Source organism: Pseudonaja textilis, chromosome 1 (genome assembly GCF_049901715.1).
Source record: "Pseudonaja textilis isolate UNSWEBS1 chromosome 1, rPseTex1.2, whole genome shotgun sequence".
Taxonomy (NCBI): domain Eukaryota; kingdom Metazoa; phylum Chordata; class Lepidosauria; order Squamata; family Elapidae; genus Pseudonaja; species Pseudonaja textilis.
In genome coordinates, this window is record NC_141990.1 from 8448647 (window position 1) to 8468071 (window position 19425).

Genomic DNA, 19425 nt, shown 5'->3' on the forward strand with positions numbered 1-19425 from the left:
AATGATTCATTAACTCAGTTCACCGAAAGGGGCCTAATTAACTAATTGGTTTGACAGTCTTGTTTTATTATCTACTGTGTACTTTGGTGTATTTTTTAATAAATACAGTAGGTTTATTATTCTGAGCACTGCAAATTAGATTTGCAAGTTTAACCTTTCCGTGTATAAACTCAGTTATATTCCTCTGGGCTGGGGTTTTATGACATGGTCACTCATGGCTAAGTAAACTGTGGATTATTAATGGGTTTATATGGCTTACTATCTTCTGTAAACACACTTTGATTATTGAAACAAACGAGAAGATGAATATATAGGGAGGTGGAATTTAAAAACATTTATTTTGGGTTTAATGGGAAAAGCCCTGGAGAAAAAAATTCGGAACTTTGATGTTATTTATGTTGACGTCAGTAAGATTAATTTATGCACAAAAAAGGACAGTCATTTCAGTCCTTCCACAATGGAGGAATCTCTGCAAAAATGGATGGAGTTAGCAGAGATGGCTATATTGACTGTTTTGATCAAAGAAAAAAAGATATAAATACTTTTATTTCTACTTGGAAACCATTTCTGGACTTTGTGCTCAAGGTGGAAAAAAAACAAAACTTTGATTTTGGGTTTTACTGATTTGATAGATTTGTTGTTATAGAAATGGCTAGTTTAAACTAGTATGTAAAAGTAAAAAGCTGAGGTTTGATGTTAATACCTTATTATACTGCACCAAAGAGAGTTGAAAGTCAGTGTCTTTTATTTTTATTTTTTCCCTTTCCTTTCCCTCACTTTTCCCTTCCCTATTTCCCCTACTATTTACTTTTGTATTTTTTAATGCTACATTATAAACTAATAAAAACTGTTTAAAAACATGCTGACCATCTTCTCTTTCTTGGTATTCATAAAGACAGTCCTCGGGTCACAACCATTTCTTTAGCAACTGGTTGAGTTTACAACTGCACTGAAAAAAAGTGACTTATGACCGGTCCTTGCACTTATGACCATTGCAGCATCCCAGGGTCATGTGATCTTTCTCAGCTGGCTTCACCTTAAGCAAAGTCAATCTGGGAAGCCAGATTTGCTTAATGACCATGCAATTCACTTCACAACTGCAGGAATTTGCTTCTTAACAACCATGGCAAAAACAAAAGGATGTAAAATTGAATGCAGCTCACTTAACGATCATCTTCCTTATCAGTGGAAGTTCTTTGGTTGTAAGTTGAGGACTACCAGTAGATTAGAGATCGGCAGGACTAGTTCTATGCCAGTTTATTAAATTGTAGGTTACCATATACTTCCTTTCATCTATGTTGGATTTCATTATCCAGCAGTTAGCATGGCCACTGTGCCTGAAAACACTTGGAATGGTGTTTGGTAGTCCTGGAAGTGGTGCCTTCAGCCTTAAGTGATGGTTTGAGAAGTCTTTGATGGCTTTCCATGCAAGGAGTTTTGGGTGAGAAGATATAGCATGGAAAAGTTAGGTGCACATGGAGCATGGAGGCAGAAACGTATTAAGACTTTGGGCAAGTTTGTGTCCCTGTGTTGGTAGATCCTGTGCTATGGAGTAATTTGAGAAACCTCTTCTCTTCTCTTCTCTTCTCTTCTCTTCTCTTCTCTTCTCTTCTCTTCTCTTCTCTTCTCTTCTCTTCCCAATAAAGATTCTTCTCTTCTCTTCTCTTCTCTTCTCTTCCCAATATTCTTCTCTTCTCTTCTCTTCTCTTCTCTTCTCTTCTTTCTCTTCTCTTCTCTTCTCTCTCTCTCTTCTCTTCTCTTCTCTTCTCTTCTCTTCTCTTCCCAATATTCTTCTCTTCTCTTCTCTTCTCTTCTCTTCCTTCTCTTCTCTTCTCTTCTCTTCTCTTCTTCTCTCTCTCCTCTCCTCTCCCTCTCTCTCTCCTCTTCTCTTCTCTTCCCAATAAAGATTCTTCTCCTCTCCTCTCCTCTTTCCTCTTCTCTCTTCTCTCCTCTCTCCTCTCCTTTTTTCTTTCCCTTATTTTTATTCTTATTTCCTCTTCCTTTCCTCTGCTCTGCTCCCCCCCCGCACTTCGTATGTCAAGTCCAGACAATGTAAAGTGGTGAGGAAATTTGCTTATACTGGTTTCACAGGTAATCCAGGAGGGGCTCCTTCTTGCCCACTCCTGCCGTTCCCCTCAACCTTCTTCTCCACCTCCCACCTGCTCCTCCATCAGAGCTGCCTTAGTGCTCGGCAGCTAGTGACTCTCTACTCTCTGTTGTAGTCTCCTGATAAGGAGGCCGGTGCTTTCTTTTCGCCAAATAAGGTCCAGTGATCCTGAGTGAGATAGACCAACTCAAGATCTCCTTATGGGGAAGACTTCTACACAAGATCCCCTTTAAAGCATAAAATCAACCTGTTATGATTCTGAGCAACTTAGAAAGCACAATAAAAACACAAACATATCAAAAGAATCTGGATAAAACAACCCAAATACAACAATCCATTCCAGGTCCCAATTCGTGGAAGTGAGTTGGGGCCAGAAAGTCGCTTATAAATAAAGTTTCCCATCTCAGATGAATGAGGTTGAGTCTATTTTTTGTGTCTCTTCATTTTTTTCTCTTGTGTGATCTTTGTAAATTTTCCTTCGGCGGTGATTGGAGTTTGCCAGCTGAATAGACATTAAATCTCTCTCAAACACCGCTTGCTGGCCTTCCCCTCCTTTGAAATGTCAGAGAGAGAGAGAAGGTGAGTCAAGGAGAGGCCAAAACGTTGAATTTAGCACCTAAGCAAACGTTGGACGTATCTCCTTACCTAAATGATTCAACGTCATAAAAATGCAGACCTTAAAAAAAATCAGCGAAAGGGAAACCCAACCTCACATCCATTAACCTCCCACGGAAGATCCGTTTTCTTTTCCCAAAAGGAAGATGGTAAACGTCCAAAAGAAACATTTCTTTGCTTGGGTTAATTTTGGAGCTCGATCTAATCTTCACAACGTCACTGAACTGTCTAGAGAGGTTTGCTACTCCTGGAAATAACAGCTATGTTTCTGATGGCAAGTTGTAGTATCATACTAGCCAAGCTGAGTTATTTTTAGCGCCTTCAGTCTTCTAGCCTTCAATCAGAATAGAGCTGGAAGGGACCTTGGAGGTCTTCTAGTCCAGCCCCCTGCTCAAGCAGGAGACCCTATACCATTTCAGACAAGTGACTGTCTGGTCTCTTCTTGAAAGCCTCCAGGGATGAAGCACCCGCAACTTCTGGAGGCAAGTTTTTCCACTAATTAATTGTCCTCACTGTTACGAATTTTCTCCTTAATTCCATGTTGTTTCTCTCCTTGACTAGTTTCCATCCATTGTTTCTTGTCCTGCCTTCGGGTGCTTTGGAAAATAACTTGACTGTTAACTCCCTCTTCCTTGTGGCAGCCCTCAGATAACTGCTATCATGTCCCCGCCGAGTCCTTCTTTTCTCTAGACTAGCCAAACCCAAATCCTGCATTCATTCTTCATATGTTTTAGTCTCCAGGTTTGCAATTATTTTAGTTGCTCTTCTTTGCATTTTTTCCAAAGTCTCAACACCATTTTTGTAATGTGATGACCAAACTGAATGTTGTATTCTAGGTGTGACCTTACCAAGGTTTTATAAAAAGGTACTAATACATCGTATAGTTTTTATTTTATGCCTCCCTTTATACAACCGAGCACTGTATCAGCTTTTTTGGTTGCTGTTGTACTGTTGCACACTGCTGAGTCATCCTTAGATTTCGCCCCCATTTCTCTCCCTCTTCCCCCCCCGCCCGTGTGTGTGTGTGTGTGTGTGTGTGTGAGAGAGAGAGAGAGAGAGAGAGAGAGAGAGAGAGAGAGAGAGAGAAATGACTAGACATGTAACACACACGAGGTCAGAAAATGCTTCCAAGTCTAACAAGTAGCTTTTTCTATAAAATCACACGGCAAGAAAAGGGCTTTGAACCTTCCTGCTTATTTTAATGAGAATCGTGGCCCTCTTTTCCACCTAGGTGGCTCCTATAAGCAGCTTGTCATTAGTTTAAGTAGTGCAGAAGCATGGAAGTTTAAAACAGCACAAGTTAAGGCCTGAAGTAGAAACGGGTTCTTAAAATAGGGGGAGCGGAAAAGGGTCTCCATTCCATTAAGGCTGGGAACAGTAATGGCACAGGCCTTTTTTTCTCCTCGCATCCCCTTACAGGTAGTTCTCGATATACTATCACTTAACAACTGGTTAAAATTATGACAGATCCCCCAACGGCTTGGTCCTGTAGTTCCAAAAGTTTCTCCCCATGGTCACATGACTGCATTTTTGGCACTCGGCAACTGGCCTGCATTTATGGCCATTTGGAGCATCCTGAGGTAAATTGCTTATGATTTACACACACACATTTATGTTCTGTCCCACCTGTATCCACAGATGAAAACTTCGAGTTACAGAGTTCAAATACTTTACGTAAACAAAACCCAAGACAGATGATTCAATTGCTCTGTTATCACAGTTCCTTGGCAATCCTCCTAGAATCTGTCCAGCAATTCTGTATAGTTCGTAAATCACAACGCAGTAATCAGACGCAGTTCTTTCCAAGGCAAAATTCACTTTGTTTTCCAGCAAAGATTACGAAGTCATACGCTCCCTTATATCCCCTAAGAAAGGGCGTGTCAGTCTTATTAATTAATCCTTTGCTGGACGTCTCTTTTCTAATTGAGATTGACGTCTCAATCTTCTCCTAGTTCTGGCATCCATCCAGCATCCAGCAGTTTCTTCACCGCTTGAAACCTCTGACACACTTTCCTGATTAACGGTTAACACCTGAGGTGTAATTGGGGAAGTAGAGGGAGTGGACTCTGAAACCTCCAATAAATCAGGTTCATCTCTCAAATCCGACTCCTCTCCCTCTACTTGACTCCCCTCTAAGTCACTTAATAATGCAGGCTCGAATCTCAGTGCCAGATCATCTTCATCGCTCGAACCCACATCTGCTGACTGATCAGGTTCAAGTCTTGGAGTCACAACACATAGATATATTTACAAAGTTGTTCTGTGAGCCTCTGCCTGGTAGCTTTATGGTGTTGAAAATGGATGAGTGTCAGTACCCTTTGAGGTATGTCACTGTGTTTGTCCAAAACTCCGTTCTGGATTTTCCCAAGACTTTGAGCCATGCGTTGTTAAACCTCACAATCTTGGGTCACTCGTAACAAGCTAGTATTGACGAGTTTTGATTCCGGGAAGAGTATACACATGGTAAGGCTCCAACTCCAGTGTGCCTTTTTTAAGGCACCCAAGGGCTTTGGATTTATTCATTTATTTAATTTGTATCCCGCCTTTATTATCATTACAAATAACTCAAGGTGGCAATCATATCCAACACATCTTCCTCCTTTTTCCCCCCCACAACAACATCCCTGTGAGGTGGGTTGGGCTGAGAGAGAAGGACTGGTCCAAAGTCACCCAGTCAACTTTCTTGCCTAAAGTGGGACTATCACAATCTCCTGGTGATTAGCCCAAAGTCACCCAGTTGGCTTTCTTGCCTAAGGTGGAACTAGAACTCACAGTCTCCTGGTGATTGGCCCAAAATAACCCAGTTGGCTTTCATGCCTAAGATGGAACTAGAACTCACAGTCTCCTGGTGATTGGCCCAAAGTCACCCAGTTGGCTTTCATGCCTAAGATGGAACTAGAACTCACAGTCGCCTGGTGATTGGCTCAAAGTCACCCAGTCCGCTTTTGTGTCTAAGACAGGACTTGAACTCACAGTCTCCGGCTTTCTAGCCTGGTGCCTTATCCACTGCACCAAACTGGATGTTGTTGAAGTGTGTTATCCTTGGATAGGTCTGTCTGTTGGATGTGCAATCTGCTAGTATTGAACAAACCGTAGGTCCCATCTTGGTTTAAGGGGAGCTGACAGTGGAAAAGAGGGACAGCAAGGAAAACAAGAGACAACCCTCGGGTGGCCATCAGCCCAATTAAGAATGGCACGGCCTGCTTATCCTAACAGAATCCAAGATCCCTAGATTGAGGATCATGCACTTCAAAAGAAACATGGACTGGTTGATAGTCTCAAACTCTGTTCCTGAAGTTCCAAGAGCTTTGCTGACAACCACATTAGCTTCATTCCTCATTAATGGAATGTAGTGTGTGTGTGTGTGTGTGTGTGTGTTGTGTGTGTGTGTTGTGTGTGTGTGTGTGTGTAGTGTACTGCTGTGGCCAAAAAAGGAATGGCATCAAAACCATGAGAAGGGAAAATACCGTTCTATACTGCATTAATAGCAATAGCACTTAGACTTATATACAGTGTTTTCCAGCCCCCTCTAAGCGGTTTACAGAGTCAGCCTCTTGCCCCCCAACAGTCTGGGTCCTCATTTTACCCACCTCGGAAGGATGAAAGGCTGAGTCAGCCTTGAGCCTGGTGAGATTCGACCTGCCAAATTGTAAGCAGCTGGCTGCAGCAGAAGTAGCTTGCAGTACTGCACTCTAATCACTGCGCCACCAAGTCTCAATAATGAAGCCACACTTGTAATACTGCATCCAGTTCTGGTCATCACGATACAATAAAAATGCAGGTGCCCTAGAAATTGTGCAAAGAAGAGCCACAAAGATGATTAGGGGTCTGGAGGCTAAATGATATGATGAATGGCTAAAGGAACCAGGTATGTGTGGCCTGATGAAGAGAAGGATTGGGAGTGACATGACAGCCATCTTCCAATTCTTGTTACTACTACTATTATTATTATTTATAAAAAGAGCAAAAATTTTATATAATTATTTATTTGATTTATATTGCCACCTATTCACCCATATATATAAACAGTGTGTTGTCTGGGTTTAGTTATTCTGAGTAATATTCATTATCTTCATAACAATAGCATTCATGACATTAGTAGTCATCTTATAATAATAAAGATATCTCATCATAACATTGATAATAAACATGTAGTAACTTACTTATATACTTATATGTAAGTAGTAACTTACTTACCAAGAGTGCTTACTCATCCATTCAGCAAACCATTTTTGCAGTTAGTCATTTTCTTGTATTTTTTTTAAAAAAAGAATCTAACTTCTGTTTCTGCTTGATAACCATCGATAGAACGAATCCCATTTTAAGAAATATTCAGTATCTTCCCTGCCTTTACTTTTAAGTGTTAATCTATCTATTTCTGCACATCCTAGTATTCTTTTTATTACATTCTCTTCTGTAGGGATCTCTATGTTCTTCCAGTATTGTGCAAATACCATTCTAGCTGCCAACTTCCAACTCTTGAAGGGCTGCCCCAGCGATGACGGGGGCCAAAGATTCCCTCTCCAATGCCACCTGAGGGCAGGACAAGAAGCAATGGGTGGAATCTCCCCAGGAGGAGATCCAACCTAGAAATAAGGAGAAATTTCCTGACAATTGATCAATGGAACCGGTTCCCTTCTGGAGTTGAGGGTGCTCCATTATTGGACGTTTTCAAGAGAAGACAGGACAATCATTTGTCTGGGTTGGTATAAGGTCTCCCGGCTTGGGCAGGCGGGGTTGGACTAGAACAGGGGTGTCCAACCTTGGCCACTTTAAGACTTGTGGACTTCAACTCCCAGAATTCCTCAGCCAGCTGGCTGAGGAATTCTGGGAGTTGAAGTCCACAAGTCTTAAAGTGGCCAAGGTTGGACACCCCTGGACTAGAAGAAGACCTCCAAGTCCTAGGACGGCATATGGAATAAGGGAACTATCCACTTCTCCCTGGAAGAAGATAACTAACCACTTTGAGACTTGGTCCCAAAGGCATAGCAATGTTGGCCCAAAGATGGTCACAATCTCGAGAGCCCTTGTTTCTTTTCTTGGTCCTGGAGATTTGGGATGAGGTAGCTTCTCTGTGGCCGAAACCATGTCGTTTGTCATTACCTACCCTTTTGAAAGGCAAAGTCAGAAAGTTTAAACTTTTTAAAAAGAAAAAAAGGAAAGGAAAATCCAGGCATAGCTCATTACAAATGTTCCTTTTAATATCCTCGATGATCAACAGAATTTAAATGATTTTAGCAAGTTGTAAAGGTTGTTGGGGTTTGGGATGTTTTGTTTTGTTTTTAGATTTGCAACATGGGTATAAGGAGAAAAGACCCTCCCTCTCCCCGCCCCCCCCCCAAATGCAAATAAATAAATAAATAAATAAAAGCGGGGACTGAATTTCAACTTTGAGACAAACAACTTCATTTACAAGTGTGGCTCTAATTAGCTTCTGAATTAGTAAAGCGGAGTTTCCCCCCAACCGATCCGGCAAAAGCCCTCGGGGAAGCCTCGGAATAGAGAGAATCGCATTTCCAATTATTTTGTTGAATTGCTAATTTAGTTATTGTGGCTGGCATAATTGTGATGGGTATTGGGTGTGCAATTCAATTTGTTTTAAATATTTCTGGGAAGGCTGATCGGTAATAGAGCTGACCTATTTCACGGCCTAAATTGAGAGAAGGGACTCAAGCAAATGTGGGCGGGGGGGGGGGAGAGGTTTTTTTTGGGGGGGGGGAGATGGGGGGGGAAAAACGCAACTACAAAGCAGCTGTTTTTGTTTCGGCTTTTTTTTTGATCTCTCTCCTCCCTCTTTCTCTCTGCCTCTCTTAAGATCACTGAGGCAACAAAAGGCTTAAATTAAAAAGATGATCACACTTTGATCTGGTGGCATTTGAAAGCTGTCACACTTCGGGGATACCCTTCTGGGTATTTTAAGCATATGAATATTGGTTGCTAGTGAATGTCCAGGGTTCAAGAGAGGCATCCCTTTGAGTCTTCCGTTATATTCGGTTTTTTTTTTTTCTTTAAATGATCTAGGACATACCAATCAACCGGGTTTGATCTCAGTTCCATATACGATAAGTTGGGTGTCCGTGGTGCTGATTTCTAGCGGGTTTGGCGTAAAGCTACCTTTAGGCCCGTTCTTTTTCTTTTTTTAAATGAAAAATAAAAGAACCAGTTTGGGGTAAACAGGTTCATTTATGCAGCCTACCTAGTAGGGTGAAAACTGTTCCATTAGCTGTACCTGCAATTAAATTCAGTTGAGTAGCGGTGAGGGAAATGGCAGTGTGAGTTCGGGCAGCCATTTGTGAAACCGTTTTAATGCATGAAATTGTTTTGGCGACCCCCACTTTCTCTGAATGTGAAGAGGTGGGTTTTGTTAGAGCTGAAGCATCAGTGGAAAAAAAAATAAGGTAGAGATCATTCAAAAAAGAAGCCCCCTTGCATCAGGTGATATAGAGGCCATTTTCCGACGTCTGCTCTACAAACCCAAAGAGCCTGAAACTGGAATACAAAATAGAATTTTAATTTGTCCCTGCAGCCTTTGCTAAACTTAGACATACAAATTACATCACGTATGCTTTCCCTAGTGATCTTAATTTATGGAAAACTGCAAAACAAGGGGAACTGAACTGTTCTTGGGCAAATCTATTAGTTTATCTGTCCCCATGTTTTTTAACCTCAGCAACTTTAGGATGGGTGGACTTCAACTCCCAGAGTTCCCCAGTCCTCATGTTGTAAGCTAGACTTTTTCTCTTCTCTTCCTCTCTTCTCTCCTTTTTTTCTCTTCTCCCCTCCTTTTTCTTTTCTCCTCTCCTCTTCCTCTTTTCCCCTCTCCTCTCCCCTTTTCTCCTCTCTTTTCTCCTCTCCCCTCCTCTCTCTGCCCCTTCCCTCCTCTTCTTTTTCTTTTGCTTCTGTATCCTTGCCAAGAAAACTGCACAGTCTCTAAAACCAGCAAGAGCTCAACTTGATGGAGGCTTTACTTTTAGCAAGTCTGGAAGTGAAGAATAAACGAACGTCTGCTAAAGATTGCAACTCTTTTTTTCTCTCTTCCTTATGGGACTTCTCAGGACAGTTATAGCTTATCTGCTGGGGTAGACCTAAGTCAGCGACAGGCAGAGGGAAAAAAGGCAAAAGGGAAAAAGGGAAGTCTATACAAACAGGGGAGGAAGGACAGGAGAAAAGGAGAAATACAACAGAGGTGGTTGCATTGTTTTCCGATGGTGTGGGAGTCACCTTGAGAGACAGGAAGAAGGTTGACAGAAGAGAAAGCTGAATCCAAAGGAGGGACGAAGTTGGAGGAAGCATCTCAGAAGGAATCTTCCCAAATTCTCTGGAAAATAAAGAGCAAGTGGGGCAGGGGGGCGGAATGTCAGACATGCAACATTCTCAGAATGCTCTTGGTTTTAGCTTCTTCTTGGGATTATTTTGAAACCTGACCTGTGTCCTGCATGAGTCAAAAAGAGGGCTGTGAAAATATTTACAGACCCCTCACATCCTGGACATAAACTGTTTCAACTCCTTCTCTCAAAACGACGCTATAGATCATCAGAACAACAAGACACAAGGACAGTATTTTCCCCGAATGCCATCACTCTGCTAAACTAAAACAATTCCCTCAACACTGTCCAACTACAGTGTATTTATAAAGTCTGCACTACTATTACTCTTAATCTTCTCATCACTCCTTATCACCCATCCCATCCCACTTGTGACTGTAGGACTATAACTTTGTTGCTTCTATCCTTACGATTTATATGGACTGTTTCCTAGTATAATTTGATTGCTTATTGTACCCTGTGACTATCATTAAGTGTCGTACCTGCTGATTCTTGACTCTTGATTAATGTATCTTTTCCTTTATGTACACTGAGAGCATTTGCACCAAGACAAATTCCTTGTGTGTCCAACCACTCTTGGCCAATAAAGAATTCTATTCTATTCTATTAACACACTGCTCTTTTTAATGTTGGTTTGTTCATTAGGCCACTGCATTCTAGATGGAAACCACCAAGCCAAATGCAGAGTATCTTGTTTTAAAGGAGAGCCATGCAGAAACTCTACAGCTCTGGGGACCTGCAGATGTTCACTTGCTGTCTGCCCCACCCTCTTTTTCAGCGAGCTACCAGCCAGGTTGGTTCATTGCAAGACAAGTACCAATTTCCAGAATTTGCTCTCTTCCTAAGGATGCCCTTGGAGTTCCTGTAGGACTCATAAACATTCCTCAGGGAAGAGAGGAGCCCAGGTGAGTCAATGGACTCAGCTGCCCAGAAAAAGACAAGCTTGAAGTTGCCAACTGGAGTAACATGCAGCCTTTCTTTCAGATTACACAATGCAAACTGGCTAGCTCCATTTTAAAATAACCTAGACCGACTTAGCTGAGTTTGGGGAATGCACCGTGGAATCGCTAGATGCCTATGTGGTTTGTGCGAACAAACTCAACTTAGAGGGTTAAGTGGGAGTGAGGAACACTGACCAATAGAATATTGGCAGCTTGGGGTTGAAGTGAGAGGTCCTTGGTGCTCTCTGAGCTTGCTGGTTTTCTTGCAGACGTTTCATGACCCAGCTAGGTAACATCATCAGAGCACCAAGGATTCCACGCTGACCAATCCGCTTTCTGATAAAGTGGTTGCCTATATATTGTCAGAGTATATTCATGAACTGGAATAGAGCACGGTAACAAAGTCAGCCAATAGGACTGTTTGGAAACTGAAACTAGAAGTAGCCTAGGCGTGGCTCTATATTAAGCTCTGCAGCTATGCTAAGCTCTGAGTCTATTGAAAATGAGACTCCTTCTCTCCTCTGTGTGTCTTGCTTCCTTGCTGAACTAAAATGAAACTGATGTCTGTTTGTGAAGTTGAATTGCTTGTTCTGCTCTGAACTTGTAACGCCTGCTTCTGTTTGAGTTTGCTCCATGTTGGAGAAATCTACAACTGGTATTGTAAAATTTACTTCATTTGTTTATAAAGAAGTTATAAAGAAGCCTCAACCATCTTTGTTTAATTTGAATTTATGCTGCAATACTCTGTATATAAGTAGGACAGAGGAACCTATGGGACTTGGCCTACTACCTGATGACCAAATGAAACCTACATGGGGGGGTGGGGCTTTCTCAAAAAATGTTCCCTTGAAGCTGAAGAGGTGAGAAACGTCTTCAAGGAAAAACAAAGTCCAGTTGCCTGTCCATAAAAGCACCATGACCTGGATGATTGAGAATCTGCGTAGAGAATGATACTACTTGACGCTCCCTGAGTAACAACACTCATGTTTCTAAGCTAACTTCACTACGGGAAGCCTAAACATGCAACAGAGCTGAATGTCCTTAAAGTGAACATGTCGCCTGGAGCAAAAATACGTTTCAACATCACCAAAGATCCCTTTACGTCTGAAAGTCACACCAAGGAATGCAGACACAAACTGATTGTTGGTTTTATTAAAAGAGAAATGAGGTAAGTGGAACAACTTCAGACATGACAATTCTCCCAAAGCAAAACCCAATTTAATACTTCCAGCGAGAGGTTTGTCTGAATTTATTCCTGCTAAAGTCACAATGATCGCTGCATTTTTTAAGGGATTGTGCAGATTCAGGAAGCACCCAGGATGCATCTTTGCTCATTTTTCCTCCCCTCTTCAACCCTGTGTGAGGATGTGTTGATTTTTTTTTTTAAACTTTGGTGGACTAGAATTTAAGGTGTAAGATTGAAAAGGCCACCTTTTCATTGGGGTTGTTTTTGCAGCTTCTAAAAAGAAATCGGTGTGGGGTCGAAAGTAACAGCCACTTTGCAGGTTTAAGCTGAGGGTTACAAAACTGTTGGAATCAAGGACTCCTTTAAACACAACACATCAGTTTGCATGTTTTGCATGAGGGAAGGAAGGGCAAAAAATAATAATAATGCAAAGATGGATGTCAGAATCTAGACCAGAGGTGTCCAAACTTGGCAACTTTAAGACTTGTGGACTTCAACTCCCATAAGTCTGGGAGTTGAAGTCCACAAGTCTTAAAGTTGCCAAGTTTGGGGATTCCTGATCTAGACTCAGTTCTTGGCAGGATTGTAGGCTAAATGTGGTTCCCTGGCTGTTCTAGGTGTTGTGGTGGGGGGGGAAACAACTTGAATGCAATGTGCTCTCTGGAACCTAGTCCATCCTGGAGTTCAGCTGAACATCTATTTTCTTTAATGAAGAAATAATGGGGTGTTTCGAAAAAGAAAGGCACTGAACTGAGCCCAGGAGGGACGTCTGGTGGAGATTCAAGCCCACCACCACGGTCCCATAAGTAAGCCTGTTCTTTTGCAACGTTTTTTTGTTTAGTCTGATCTATGTGGATCGGCGTTATTTTTAGCCCAAAATATGTGCTTTGCGGAAGAATTTCTATCAAGGTTCCTTTCCATGTTTTAGCCTGCTGCAAGTCACTTATAGCCCCCCAGATGTCCAGATTCTGGCCAGTAACCAGGAGTGGAGCTGCTGGGGGGTTAGGAGAACCCCCAAATCCCATTCCTGGCTGACATAATTTTGGGGAAACTTTGAGGTTATCACATCTGGAAGCTGGAGAAGGCTGGGCTCTCTGAACTACAGCGAAGCTGTGTTTTATTTCACACCACTTGGCACATTCCAGGTTTAAAAAAAAGAAAGAAGAAAGAAACACACCTGGGAACCAGATTCTCAGTCTTAAAGATTTTTAGTGAAGCTTGGTTGGTTAATACTGTGCTAAGAGGATCCTCCCAACCCAGATCCCAAATTAGATTCCCCCCCCGCACTTTTTGTATTATGTTGAGCAGGATGGATTTTAGCGCTTTGCAATGTAGGAAAAAACCCAACTGCATTAATTCCAAATCACTGGGGGGTTTTTTTTAAGCAAAGAAAAAAAAACGAGGTCCTTGGTTTAGAAAGAAAATTAAAGTGTCTGGGGAGTTTTATTACTGCCCCCTCCCAACTTGCATCTAAGGCTGGCTCTGAGAGTTGGTGTGCGCGTGTGCGTTTAGACTCTCCCATCACAGCTATGGGCCCGCAGGTAAAGAGTCCCACAGGTAAGAATCAGCTATACCGCTCGAGGGCATTTAGGACAGCTTGCTGCGTGAAGCCAATTTGCCATGCCCAACTCACCGCGGGACAATTCAATGTTGAATTAATCGTTCCACTCAGTTACTTTTATTGACGGGGGCCACATTTTTTTCACTGAAATTAATGTAACTCTGGTGCTTCTGGATTGACTTAATCTTATTTTTATTGGCAACGGTTCCGTTGAAATTAATTTCATTTTTTTGTCTTGGTTGAATTGTCCGGGGAGTTGTCCCATTCCGAACTCGGGGTGGATGAGTGTGATGTCCCACAACTGTATGTTATAGGCGTGGTGTGGCTACAAGGAGAAGCGAAACGCTCTTCCTTTCTTTCTGGGACAACCGAGTTTTAAAAACGGGATCCCAAATCTTGCTGGTGGGTGAGATGCTTTTTCCACCCAGCCAGGGACATGTCCCCTAATTCCTACCAGAACCCCAGAATCGCACCTCTGCAGATTTTACAAAGTGCTGCTGGTCCTCCAGTCCTACGCATCACATACATACCTGCCCACTTAGCCACCTGGAGCCTCTTTTGCTGACCCCCAAAAAAAAAAAACACACCCCAGTTGCAGCTTTCAGCACTTCCTCTCCTGGCTGGAGGGCAGTGGACAGAGATGCTCTGATGCATCCCCAGTCGGTGTGCTGGATGCAATAGGCTAGAGAAGTGGTGGCTATCCTTTTTGGGCTCCTGCGCCGAAAACTGAGTGCTTGTGTGCCAGCACCCAGAAAGCAATTCACCCACCCAAGCCTCCTGCGCATGCGTGCACGATCCCCCCCACGCTGCCCCCTTACCTGCACTGCGCATGCATGTGCCTCCCAGCTGATGTTTGGGGCCTTTTTTGGTCTCTCAGAGGCTCGAGGGAAGCCTCTGCAGCCTTTGGAGGCCGAAAAATAGGCCCGTTTAGTCACTTTCGGTATTTCCGGAAAGACAGGAAGTGATGAAGCAGGCCTGTTTCTCCACCTGCAAAGGCTGCAGAGGTTTCCCTTGAGCATCTGGGAGGCCAAAAAAGGCCTGAAAATCAGCTGGAAGGTGTGCACATGTGCAATGAGGTAAGTTTGCCTGGGGCTCGCCCGCCCGCACAAATGGCTCTGTGTGCCACAGGTTCGCCATCACGGGGCTGGAGTTCCCCAAACTTGGCAACTTTAAGACTTGTGGACTTCAACTCCTAGGATTGTCCAGCCAGCTAGGAGTTGAAATCCACAAGTCTTGAAGTTGCCAAGTTTGGGGACCCCTGCAATAGTCTCTACTGCTTATATAAGGAAGGGATTTCTTTCATTGGCTGCCAATACCAACGTTCAGAACCAAATTAGGGCCATTTCAATGGGGCAGGTTGAAGTGAAGCTTCCTTCCTGGAGCAACAAAAACCCAAGGAGGGAATCAGCAGGCGGAGTGGGGAAGGGAAGGTGTCTGCAAGCCAAAAGATTGTTGGCTTAATCTGTGCCGTGGGACCGAGGAATGGGACAGAGAAGCATGATGCCTGCTGTAAGAGAGGCACTCCGGGCTGGGTTTGGTCCAGCCTGCCCTGGGAAAACTGAAGGGTGCTGGATAGGTCTGTTTAACGCCCAAAGAGACTGGTTGTTATGACCACAGAAAGCACTGTGCTGCCTTTTAAGCACCACCTGGCTGCTTGGCGGAGGGAGCCCAGCTCGAGGGAGAGGAAGACGCATTGCTGCCGCATAGCTTTCCAGAGAGGAAAATGGCTCCTTTCTCTACTTAATGATGGAGGGAGACGCTCTTTCCAGATGAAGGGGGATGAGTTACACCGGAGGTCTCCCAAATCTGGCAACTTTTTAAGACTTATGGACTTGGGAGTCGAGTTGAAGTCCGCAAGTCTTAAAAGTTGCCAGGTTTGGGGATCCCTGAGGTACACGAAGTCCGAGGGTCTCCCTTTAGGCACAGAAATGGTGACCCCACCACTCCCCCAGGCTGCTTCAAGAAGAGGGGGATTTTTTTCTATCACTGCCTGCCTCCTGTAGGACCAGCTGATGAACCGAAGGGCCCCAGGGAAAATGGGGAGAGGGGGAGTTGCCCCTCCTCCCGTTACCACAGCTGTTGGGAAATCTGGGGGATCTTGAGTTTGGGGAGGGGGATGTTACGTAACACATAAAGTGGCTCACAACGGACATCAACTCCTTATCTCCCCCCACCTTCCCACCCCACCCAACCACCCTTTAAACTCTGTGACCTCATGGCACGACAGTACCATTCATAATCTGGGTAAGTGCTGTACAGACAACCGTTAGTTACAATATTGGTCCAGTTTCACTTTCTTGTTAAATAAATAGGTACGATTACGTGGCGTCCATAAATTATTTTAGGCATGTGTGTGTGTGTGTGTGTGTGTGTGTGTGTGTGGGTGCGTTCCTAGAGTCTTTTGCAGCTAGAAGGACACCCTGCCGTTGTCTTCCGTCGAAGTCTGGTTTTTGTAAAAACACGAAAAATAATTGAAAAGTCACTTTCCAGCGTTTCTTGGCAGGTCCACGTTGTGCGGGGGTTGAGAGCGGCCAGCGGCCCTTTCTTGCCCGCCACTATGGAAGGCTGGGCGGGCGTCTCCTTACGTGGAGGCGGGCGAGTCCATTGTGGAGAGAATGCGCACGATCTCGGCCCGCTGGGTGGCCGATATGTGCTGCGTCATGTGGACGATGGAATCCATGGCTATCTCTGGGTTCGCCTGCACCAAGCTAGAAGAAAGAAAAAGGAGAGGTAGGGACCTCGGAAGGGGTAGACGGACACTCCGTTTGGGAGCCCAGCTCTCGGGTCAGACCACCAAGTGCAGGTAGTCCTCGACTTACGACGACAATCGGGACCAGAATTTCCATTTGCTAAGCAAGACTTAGCAAGTTCAGTGAGTCAGCCGCCCCCCGCTTTTTTTAACCCTTTTTTTGCCATGATGGTTAAGCAAATCACTGCACCGCAGAGAATCTACCCAGGGCTGGGATCCTACCGGCAGAACAACCAGTTTGGTGAGCGTGCGGTTCGTCACCTTTTTTTTTTCAGTGCCATTGTAACTTCAAACGGTCACTAAACTGTTTTAAGTTGAGGACTATTGTAGACCACTGGCATTTCAGATTTATGGAGTAGGAAGGCCCCCTGAGGGTTGCAGAGTCCTCTTACCTTCGTATCTGTTTGAGTATGTAGTCCCTGGAAATGTATTTGATGTTCTCGTCAACCACTGACCGGGCTCCTTCTTCCTCTGCCAGCTGTTTCTCCAGCCACTCCACCAGGTCCTTGTTGTTGTCCCACAAGTAGGCCTGCCAAAAAGAACAACAACATCTTGTTCTCACCCAGGCTTCCCCAAAAGCACAAAGCCGACTCCACGTCCCCATAAAACCCCTTTTATTTGGTTTACAGTGAATTCCTCTCCAGCAAAGTCCTGGCCGACAGTCTTTCAAGATATTTTGCAATTATAGGCTTGGAGAGGCTTGGAGAGTTGCCAGACCAATATCTTTCAGATGCCACACTGTGGCAGACAAAACTTGTCAAGAATGCAGGAACGGATCTTCACCCAAATGAACTAATTGTCTCCTGCCAACCTCACTCCCCTTTCACTCCTCTTTTATTCCAAATAAATAAATAAATAAGCAAACAAACAAATAAATAAATATGACTTTACTCCCAAGTCGACCCTTGTTCCTTAACTGTTCTCTTCTCCTGGCAGCTCTGTGCATGTGCACATTAGGAACAGGCTCCAGCTGTTCTTCTGCCTCACTGATGTCCGACTCCAAAGGCAGCTGATAACTGTCAAACAGCCCTTGCCCCATCTTTGCCTCCAATGTAGAGCACTCCTCAGAGCCTTGCCCAGACTCCAGAACTGGCCCATGTTCCTCCCCAACCTCCACACTGTCTGAATCTGCTGCCAGCTCCGCTGGTCGCTAGCGGGCTGCAACACAAGTAGAGTTGTTGACTAGCTTAAGGAAAGCATGACTTAGAGAATGGTCATAATTAGGGAGCAGAAAACTCAACGTCCTTACAAAGAATTCAACCTCAACTCCCAAAGAGGTCTGGATAGAGTCTGGAGAACTTGTGAGAAAAGCTGAACTTCATAAAGAGTCACCTCTTATATCTTCAACAAGACTCCGTTCCAACACTAGAAAATCTTCAGCTGAGTTTGTCAAAGCTACATTGCTCTACTAGATAACCTTCCTTGCTTGGTCCACCACTGAGGCCAGTCTTTCTCAACCTTGGCAACTTTCAGTTGTGGGGACTTCGACTCCCAGAATTCCCCAGCCGGCATGCTGGGAGTTAAAGTCCACACAACTTAAAGTTGCCAAGGCTGAGGGACAATGACTTAGGTCTTCTGATTCTCTGTTCCAGTCTAAGGGGAGGCAAACTAGCTCACGCTATTCAAACGTTGTTTGACTTGTGTGTTGAAGCTACACTGTTATTTGTACCTGCCTCTATTAAACTAGAGGTACAACAGCTTTGGAGGGTGGAAGAACAGTGAATGGAGGAGGAAGAAGAGGAAGTGATGGTGGAGGAGAAAAGTAAGGAAGAAAGAGAAAGAGGAAGAAAAGATAGAAATCCCCAATAGAAGTCTTCAATTTTGTTCATACCAATTTCTAGGAATGATTTATGCATCAACAGGAAAGCTGAACGGTAGCTGGCTTTAATCATATTGTTAAAAGCATCTAATGTTGTAGCTTCCAATTGCAGGCGTATTTATTTGTCTGATTTAGAGTCTGTCCCAATCTGTTATGATTCTGAGTGACTTAGAAAGCACAATAGAAACACAAAAAATACCAAAAGAATCTGGGTAAAAAAAAATCCACGATACAACAACAATATCCCACAAGGGATCCACCACCCATTCTAACCCAAGGCTTGTTTTAAAGGCTCCTTTAAAAGCGGGTGGGGGGGCTGACCCTGCTTTCAGCATGTGTGTTGCTAGTCCTCGTGGACAATTTGCTGTAACGGCAGCAAAAACAACCTTAGCCATTTCTGCAGAACCGAAATCTTGTGTCTTTCTTACATGTACCCAGTCCAGCACACATTACCCCCAAATCCCCATTCCTGAATGAATGAACATCAGAAGAGAAGATCAAAATGCCGCGTGCCGTGGGGGTGAAATGACTCTAGCAGTAAATTTAGAAGGAGGGAAAAAAAATATACATCCGAAGGTAGCAAGATCAAGATCATTTACTTCTCTGTATTTGCCAGGTAGTTGACTATGTAATAATTCAGGAGTGTGTTTGAACCCTAATAGCCATCTCACTGCTTCTCTTCGCCTTTCATTTTCTTTACAAATCATTTAAGAATCGTTAATGGTTTCCAGGGGAGAGTAAAAAAAACCCAAATACCACCATTAGCGCTCATTCATATTTATGTCATTTTATTTGGATAATTAAACACCAAAGCTCATCATTTAAAGGCGCACTATCCTTCTCTGTTATATTGCTAATGAAGTCCAAGTCAGAATGACAATGAATTTCCCATCATGATTTAATAGCCTCCCATGAAGGAAGAGTGCGGCTTTTCCCCAGCTGGAAACATCTGCCGGCTCTTTAAGACTGACCCTTCGGCCTGGTGATTCTGCGGCAGCCGCACACAACACAAAATCTGGCCCCGGCAAAAGCATCGGATAAGGTGGAAATAAAGTGACTTGAGCCTCAGCAGCAGCGGAGGGTCCTCTAGGAACACAGATATATTTATAAGGCCGGGATAAG

The 19425-nt window shown here is 43.7% G+C and overlaps 1 protein-coding gene across 6 annotated transcripts in view; it reads right to left on the reverse strand.

The window, feature by feature from the left end:
* Nucleotides 1–12120: 12120 nt before the first annotated feature.
* ACACA (acetyl-CoA carboxylase alpha) overlaps nucleotides 12121–19425 on the reverse strand; it is a 270148-nt gene continuing 262843 nt past the window's right edge. For all 6 annotated transcript variants that reach the window (XM_026710272.2, XM_026710270.2, XM_026710271.2 and 3 more), the window contains 2 exons: nucleotides 16877–17013; nucleotides 12121–16443 (listed from right to left, as the gene is read on the reverse strand). In XM_026710272.2, coding sequence (XP_026566057.1) covers nucleotides 16317–16443; nucleotides 16877–17013 — 264 coding nt within the window. In that variant the 3' untranslated portion in view covers nucleotides 12121–16316. The remainder of the gene's footprint in view (nucleotides 16444–16876; nucleotides 17014–19425) is intronic.